The sequence below is a fragment of the Symphodus melops genome, assembly GCF_947650265.1.
Source record: "Symphodus melops genome assembly, chromosome: 2".
Classification (NCBI taxonomy): Eukaryota; Metazoa; Chordata; class Actinopteri; order Labriformes; family Labridae; genus Symphodus; species Symphodus melops.
In genome coordinates this window covers 23,184,732-23,194,109 of record NC_136692.1, presented here as the reverse complement: position 1 = coordinate 23,194,109, position 9,378 = coordinate 23,184,732, and the positions used below count along the sequence as shown (strand labels likewise).

General features: G+C 41.7%; 1 protein-coding gene across 1 annotated transcript in view; it reads right to left on the bottom strand.

Annotated features, from left to right (window-relative positions):
* Positions 1-1,074: 1,074 nt before the first annotated feature.
* Positions 1,075-9,378, bottom strand: part of LOC306820123 (carboxypeptidase Z-like) — a 28,313-nt gene continuing 20,009 nt past the window's right edge. The window contains exon 13 of the mRNA XM_079337830.1: positions 1,075-1,645. Within this exon, the coding sequence (XP_079193956.1) occupies positions 1,445-1,645 (201 nt within the window). The 3' untranslated portion in view covers positions 1,075-1,444. The remainder of the gene's footprint in view (positions 1,646-9,378) is intronic.

Genomic DNA, 9,378 nt, shown 5'->3' with positions numbered 1-9,378 from the left:
CCCTCGGGGATTACTGAGGTATATAAAAACAATTTAAAACAAAAACAAAAACAAAAACAAAAAAAATAAAATAAAATATATATATATATATATATACAAAACCCAAGTGCTTGTCCGTTTTCTATGGAAAAAGGTGTGACGGCCCTGGCCGAGGTGTTTTTGCCTGGTACTGTTGTTGTTTCGGTTCACGGTTTTGCTTGCTGGTGGCATGCCTGCTAGTTTTTCAGGAGAACCACCCACCCACTATTTAATCGCTGGTGGGCTTCACCTGAGTTGAAGGGCATATAAACTGGGCTGCCACAGATTTCTTCATCTTTCCTTCGAGACAGCCTAGACATACGTTCTGCCATTGTATTTTGGTATTGTATTGAATAAACTGTACCTTGGAAGCAAGTTTAATGTGTGGACCTCCATTGAATGTGAAGCAGTCCTGGGGGTATTTCTTCCGCGCTGCATGCATTGTTTTTGACAAATTTGGCATTTTGTAATGTATGTGCAACATTATTTTGTATCATATATGATTTGCTGTTTGTTTACTGCTTAAATCAGACGTTGCAAACGCATCACGTGACATGACATCCGATTTAAGCACCTGTCTAGAGTTGAAACGCGTAGGCACGCCGTTGTTTAAAAAAGGATTTTTTACTGTACAATGTGCCTCAGACATTTAGTTTTAGACGGCCTACCCACGTTATACGTCATTAGAACAGTCAGCTAACTGAATAAACTGTTGCAACTTAATTACAAAAATAGTGATACTTACTTTTGTCAAATGTAAAAATTCTTATGACCAATCATTGCCATTGCCAACTTTAATTTTATCTTCATATACATTTGCAATACAGTAAAGGAAAGTATTTGCATACTTGTGAAAAAATAGCAAACATTTGTATTGTAATTATCCTATCCGAGTCTCATTATACAAACATAGCACTAAATGTATGTTATTAAAGGTTTTACATGCACTCAGTTTACAGTTTTTATTTTCAATTTATAAGACCTGTAACAACATTTTACATATGTACCACAAAATGATGAAATGTACAGTACAAACCTACTTCTTTATCCAAACACTTCCATCAGAAACTTTATTTAGACAAATTATAATCTGTAACATTCAATAAATCTATTGCATCATTTTTTACTGAATGTTTTGTACAAGGTAAACATTTGATGCAATGTAACTATAGCATAATGGTTATTTTTTTTCTCTCTTAAACCAATTAAATACAGCTGCAAAGCACTTTGATCAAATCACTCCACACAGGACAAAATAATTCAATTTAGACTGGTGTGAACAAAGTTGATTCATATCCTTTCAGGAAGCTCTAAAACCTATTGCAGAGTTCAGTGCCATAGCTCTTGCCTAGGCATCTATGAAAGCTAACGCATAACTGTGTATTCTCCTAATGGTATGCTAGTATCTTTACGTGCTGAAAAGCATCTAGACATTTCGTAGCAACCACTGTGGGGGTGAAATTCCTGATTGTGAGAAGTAGCTCCACCACCATGGTTTCTCCTGCTTCTCTATCCCCCCCTCCATATCTTGTTCGCTGTAGTGTTCAAACTGGTTATATGGGTCAAATCGATCCCATGTGTCTAATGTCGGAAAGAGGTGGTAACCAATATCAGGATCCACAGGTACCTAGTGTATAGAAAAGGAAAAGAATGAGTATTGAGTGCAGGGATCAAAACATTATAAAAAATAATAACAAAACAAAGTCATAAGAAGAAGAATAGATTAACTTTGAACATCTCCCTTTATAATTTAATGTAATCAATTGAGCTTGTCCTATCTGAAAAGGCTCTGACTCTTGTTAAGACAGCATGCTATTTATTTTTGATGAAGTCACAATTAAGTAGGATTTCATATAAGCTCAGGGAATATATACATATATATACATACACACATACATTATTGTTTTAAGTATCCCAGTTTTGTATTTGTGCATGTAAACATCATATCCTGATTTCAGAAACCGAGATACTATTATTGATAATTTATACAGGGATATGAATAACCTGTGAGCATGTAAACGTCATACCCCAAATATGATCAAAATCGGGATAAGGCATATAACCGGGATACTCAAGTCCATGCAAGTGCACTCAGTGTTATAAAAGCTTGTGGAATAATGTCTGTGCATTCACTAGCTGTTGGGGTGTTGTCCAGAAATTGATGTTGGCATTCTTAATAATATATTATCTGATTAGAATGATCATCATACATCAACTTTGGATGGAGCAGCCGATGTTGGATATTTTGGTGTATTAGATATTAAGCATGAAAATCCAGAGTTTAATATCAAAGATCTGTGCTTATTTTGTAACATTTACCAAAACCAAATTCTAAGTAGACTACATTTCCCAATAAGTAGTACAGCAAAATTACTTAATACTTGCTGCAATATTAAACAATCCAAACTCAAATCATCATATCAATTTATTCTGTCTACTGTGAACCTATGAAGGAGAATTTTATTATTATAAATAATTCCAAACCCAACCACCTACTTATGGAATTAGATTTGTCTTTATTACATGCGAGAAAAGAAATGATCTGAGACAAAAAAAAAGTTTTCATACCAATCGCAAAAAATAAAATGTAATAAAAACGTTTCGAGTGAAAATATTTTTAATTCTGAAAAAAAAAAAAAAATCAGTGTAAAAATATTTTCTCTCAAAACCGAAGTCTTTACTATGGATTCAGTTTTTTGCTCTCGTGTCAGGATTTTGCTCTCGCTGTGAAAATTGTGTCATTCAAGTGTCAATCATTGGAGTCTTTGCGCTGCCAGTGAGCTGATTCCGTTCGACTCCCAACAAGACGATTCTCACCCGACTGGCCAATAGGAACATGGCCACAATGTTTCAAGAGATACACTTTTATTTTTTTTATATATTTTTACACTGATGGAGCTCAGCGGAAGTTCAGACAGGAAGACTGGTGTTATTCTTTCATTCATTGACTCACCTCTTCATTCATTCTTAAACCACACCCCTACTATCTCTCTCTCTGGCAAGCAGCTGATCATGGGCGTGTATCATCTTGGAATTAACCAACCAGATTCTGCCACGAACTTTCTCTACCAATCAATGGGTTACTGTCAATAGTTTAAAAACTCTCTCTCTTCCACAGTCATTTCGTAGCTGCAGGCATACGCCGCAATACGCTCTTCGTGCTCAATTTGCAGCCAGCGAGAGACACTGCCTAAATCAGATTCAACTCAAAAGGAGAAAGTCATCTCCACTCGAATGACCTCAGCCCCACGGGCAATGGCAGGACACGCAGGCGCAGGAAGCAACCTGATCATCCAAAATCTGTGAAGTTCGGTAATTACCTCAAAGCTGCATCATGTCTCTCACAGTCGCTTAAATTTCATTTCTCAGTGACAGCGTTCTCACTTAAAATACAGCCTGCTTCAAGAATAATGTTCATGCTGCATTTAATCCATGCAGCTGCTGGCCTTGGCGGCTCGGTGTCACAGGCAGAGAAAAACATCATGTTTTACAGCGGTCTCAGGCACATCCTTGTTAACTAAGGAAGCGTGCATCATGGCTGGCACGACTCTCTTCTCACCTGTGCACCGACGCGAGTGGCCGCACATTCAGTAGCTCCGTCCCTGTCGTACTCGTCTTGATATGTTACTCGTTTATTTTGGCTCTGTGCCAACTTATACTTTTATAGTTTTTATAGTACACTTTCAGTGTATAACTTTATGTATCCTATGGATACTTTTTCGTGTTTTCGTGGAAATAGCAGCGGAAAACTTGCTTATTCAAGGGAGAAGCTGCTCTCACTCCGGACAGCGGGACAAGCCGGCATCGTTCACCCGATACCTGAGGAGCTGAGGTGGCGGTACAGAGGCTGTCGAGCCGGCGCTAAGCTAAAGGCTAGGCTAGCGGCTAAGCAATGGAAGTACAAGCCCTCGGTTCCGGTGATAGTTATGGGGAACGTAAACTGTCTAACCAACAAGACAGACGAGCTGGCTGCTCTCGTGAGGGCATTTAGAGAGTGCAGTTTAATGTGCCTCACAGAAACCTGGCTGACTCAAAACACCCCGGACGCTAACGTGGATCTACCAGGCTTCACTACAGTGAGAGCGGACAGAGAGACGAAATGCAGCGGCAAACGGAAAGGAGGAGGACTCGTGCTGTTTATTAACACCAGATGGTGCCACCATGGACATGTTACTGTGAAGGAGGCAACGTGCAGCAAAGACATCGAGCTGCTGGCGGTAGGTCTCCGTCCTTACTACATGCCCAGGGAGTTCTCCCACGCCATTGTTGTTGTTGTTTACATTCCTTTGTCGTTTGTCACCCAAATTAAATCTGATTTTAAGTTACGGAACATGTATTTGAATACATGTCGCTGAAGGAGGGTCAAACTTGATGCAGCTTGACTAGTTCATGCAAACACTATATCAATTAGAATGGACTTTGAATGGGATATGCCGAAATACTTCAAAACGTAAATGCAGATAAAATGTAAATACCGACAAAGAAGTCTCTACAGACTTTCAAGTGCTTCGTTCAGAGGAAGGATGGTCGCTCTGATCCATTAGATGTCGCCATCGGGCATTAGCATGAATCCAAAACAACTCAAACTGCATAGTCACATTAACAGGCTAACGGTTGCGCCCGAGTAGGCTTATAGCCCCACTTTGCATAATTCTATACATTACCATAATCTTAAATGTTGCAAGACATTCAAATTAATGGCGAGCGTAGTGTTTTTCTGTCTATAAATCTGCAGCCTAACAACTTCATGCACAAAGGTACTAGCGGCTGGGCAGCCCTCATAAACCAAATGTAGATCCTGTAATTACAGCTCAGTCATCGTCAGAGATAGCAGGACTTGGGCGTCGCTTTCTTGGAGGACAGCAAGACTAAGACAAGTACACAGGATATACTCAATCTCTGCTATATGCACTCTAAAAAATGTTCTAATTCAGTCTTTAAACCAGGTAATGGCCAGATATCACGGTAATTCAGAACAGCACCACAGGTGGCGCTGTTGTGTTATAATTGAATGTCATTTCACTCTGGCAGTTGTCCGGCTGGCAGGTAAACCCGTGAGAGCTCTCTCTAATTCAGCAATGAGTACTGCTAAAGTATAAGTGATTTAGCATGCGTGTTGAACCTAATTTAGGTGGTGATAATAATCATAGATTAAAGCGCACATGGAGTTCTCACTATATTGTCAGTTAACAAGGTGTGGCAAACCAGCCATATAGGATTCTGCTCATGGCTCCCGGCTCTGGCTTCTCCACCCATACCAACCAGCAGCTCAATCGACCTGCATCACAATTATAAGCATTGCAAGTACAAACAGTAGGTGATTGTCCAGTTAAGGCACACTATTTGGCGCGTGGTCGGAAGCAACTTCAGCAGACCGATGGACTCATGCAAGAATATGTAATCCCGAAGTAAATCAGAGATCACTAACTTACTATTTAAGCAAAAGGTACTTTAGCCCCTTCATACTAGTCATGGTAATTTGACCTCATTCAGCGGGTCGCATTACAATCGTGTCTCTTTAACATCAATTCCAGCGGGCTGTGTCTACTCATAAAGTCAATGCTAAACTTTCATCTTATTTCAGTGCATCCCTATAGGTTTTGGGGGGAACTGCACTCTGCATCGGCATGGCAGTCTACAGGCCATTTACATTTAGTTTAATCGGAACGCAAATCGGATGACTCGGTGGGTCTGCACATTATGAAAATTCTGTCTCAGTCAAATCTGTCTCAGCCTCAGTATGGACCGAAGATTTGTAAACTGTTATTAATCCAAGTAAACGCTTGTTGATGAACTCGTCTGTTTTGTCATAAATCGGTTACAACTATTCAGTTGTACACTGCATCCTAATTGTTCAGTCGCAACAGCAACGAGAACTCAGTCATCATGGCAGCAGGACGGTCATTCATTGCTATAATTCATGTCCAATACAATCCTAATCATCCATCATAAAACAGAAATTCCGTATCTTGGTCTTCAATTTGTTCAGACCTTCCTGGACCTGCAAACTTTGTCAGGAGTTACATGTGTACCAAGGATGCTGCTAATAATGCTAACATGGTTTGCTTTTGCAGCATCTCAACCTGGTCATCACAGGTTCCTGAGCATCAAGATCCGACTCCTATTTTTATGCATCTTTTATTTCTTTATTCTACATCATTAATGATTGCAAATGTTTCATAATCACTTCTTCATGACTTTAACATTCTACAGCTATTTCTTCCACGCATGTTGCCATGGTAGCGCCTAAAAGAATTTCTGAGTATGCTGCATCGCTCATGAAGCTCAGGTTAGCTGGATGCGCTGGCTGATTGAATCACATTGCACCAAGGTCAACTAAACTTATTTCATACCGACGACGTGTTACATCAATCACGAGCCATAAATAAGTTAGGTTCATGGCTATTCAGGTAATTCCTTTAGAATAGTCAGCTCCACATCAGCAGTCAATCCAGGTGTCCTTTTCTCCTCGACAACTCGGATGATGGTCTTCCCCTGACTTCCAGTCCTATATTCATCCAGATATCTGGCGGTTCGGTAAGCCAAATGGTAAGAAAAACATATACTGTAACTGGTGGTGGTGTATTTCATGATGTTCTATAAGGTTAAGTCTAACTTCCCTCTAAATCACGGGCGTCACGTTTGCAGTATTTCATTCTTCTCACAGTCATGCTGGCCACGTGTCGGGTCTAACAGACCCAATACACGCCGGGCCAGATGGCTACTATGTCAGACCATTAGAGAGTCATGCCAGGCCACATGTCTGCGGTCCCGAACCCAACATGCCGGGCCACATGACCACAGGGCAGCTTAGTAGTCAGGTCTCGGCAGACCCCGGATATGCCGGGCCAGATGGCTACAGGGTAGGCTTAAGAGTCATGCCGGGCCACACGTCAGCGGTCGCCGAACCCTACGTGCCGGGCCACATGACTAAGGGCGGCTAGCAGTCTTCCAGGCCACGTGTCGGTCAACAGAACGAGATGCGCAGGCCGGATGGCGGCTGGTCAGTCCTCGTTTTTGTGCAGGCCACATGTCAGCGGTCGCTGAACCCTACATGCAGGTCACATGATTACAGGGCAGATTAGCAGTCATGCTGGCCACGTGTCGGGTCTGTCAGATCCAATACACGCCGGGCCAGATGGCTACAGGGTAGGCTTAAGAGTCATGCCGGGCCACACGTCAGCGGTCGCCGAACCCTACGTGCGGGCCACATGACCAAGGGCAGCTAGCAGTCTTCTAGGCCACGTGTCGGTCAACGTACCTAGATGCGCAGGTCGGATGGCAGCTGGTCAGTCCTCAATTTCGTGCCGGACAACATGTCAGCGGTCGCTGAACCCTACATGCAGGTCACATGATTACAGGGCAGATTAGCAGTCATGTTGGCCACGTGTCGGGTCTGTCAGATCTAATACACGCCGGGCCAGATGACAAGTAGCCCGGCACGACTACTGTACCTGACCTATATGTAATATGACACTTTTTTACATCACATGAAGAAAACTTTCAAGCACTTTCATGTTTCTAATGATACACAGCTTTATGTAAATGGGTGAAGTATCCCTTTAAATTGCAAACTGCAATTTATGGTGCTCGACAGTTTACTAATTTCTTCTCGAACCTCCTATTTGTTTTGTACTCTGCCTCTATGAGCTATGAAGACTGAGCTTCTAGTTCAAAATGCAGTTTTCCTTTCTTTTGTTTGGCCTTATTTTTTGTATTTTCTCCTCGCTCTATGTAGACTATGTCACATTTGTGTGTGTATGTGCGTGCACGCACGCGTTTGTGTGTGCATATCTGTGTGGCTCCCCTGCCCAGACTCATCCCAATCCCACTTCACCCTGTCACCACTGCCAACCTGATTAATCGATAGAGTTAAAGGTATAAAAATGGTACACTTGAATGTAAGGAGCCTTCTCCCAAAGATTGATTTAATTAGAGTGTGGGTCGCCTAGCACAAACCTGATGTTGTTACCTTCTCAGAAGGATGGCTGCACAGCAAAATTTGTGACAACGAAGTAGAACTAGATTATTACATGTTATATAGAGCTGATAGAGGCACAAGTGGTGGAGGTGTGGCTATAATAATAATTATAATAATAATAATAATAATAATAATAATTTACACTTTATTAATCCCACGAGGGGAAATTCGGTTTTTTACACTCTGTCTAACACACACATAGGCCGAGATACACACTCATGCACAAACAGGGTTCTAGTGACATGCATTAATGGAGAGGTCTCAGAGTGAGGGGGCTGCCCACAGCGAGCGCTCCAGAGCAGTTTTTTGGGGTTCGGTGCCTTGCTCAGGGGCACCTCGGCAGTGCTCAGGAAATGGACTGGCACCTCTCCAGTTACCAGACCAGTTTCCGGACTTGGTCCGTGCCGGGACTTGAACCGGCGACCCTCCGGTTCCCAACCCAAGTCCCTACAGACTGAGCTACTGCCGCCCCATATATATACATTTCCTCTCATTTTTTGTCTGAACCTGCCACTCCTAAAGTATCCCCTTCATTCTTGAATGTCTTTTTGTTAAGCTAAAATTTCATGAAAATCTACTTATCGGTACTATCTATAGACCTCCACCTGTTCATCTTGAGTCAACCAAATGCATAGTATCTACTCTTCCCTCATTTGAACAGCCATGCAAAATGATTTTTCTTGACGACTTCAACAGCAATTGGCTAGACCAGTCCTCAACACATGAAAAAAGCCTGCTAAATAGCATAAACTTAACCCAGCTAAGCAATGAACCTACAAGAACTCATGACTATAAGTCAAAGCCATTATTAGACTGGATCCTTGTCACCCATCCTGACAGAATTATCAAGTCTGGTACTATATCTGATTGTTTTAGTGACCACTCAGCCATCTTTTGTTTGTGGAAAATTAAAAATTATCCCGGTAGCAGCCCCTCACTGTGGCTTAGGTTTTTTTTGATTCTGCGAAATCAAGTCCCAATACAGGTATCAGCTCATACCCACTGCTGAAGATTCCTGGGATTACTTTCATTCTGAATTTACAAGAGTGATTGATACACATGCCCTCTGGAGGGATGTCAGGGTCAAAGGAAGACATCTGGCTTGGATCAGTTCCAACCTAATCAGTCTTTTTAAACAACGGGACACAACTTGGAAGACATACAGGAAAACCAAGGACCCTGCTGACTGGGACACCTACAGATCTTTAAGGATCTTATGTAAAACAAAAACACGCAATGCTAAATCAGACTTTTACCAAAAACACCTCACAGAAAACATGCATAATCCAAAACAGTTCTGGAAAAGCATAAATAACATTCTCAATAAGTAAAATAAAATCACCAGTACCCAGATTCGATGCAATAACATTATGATTCAA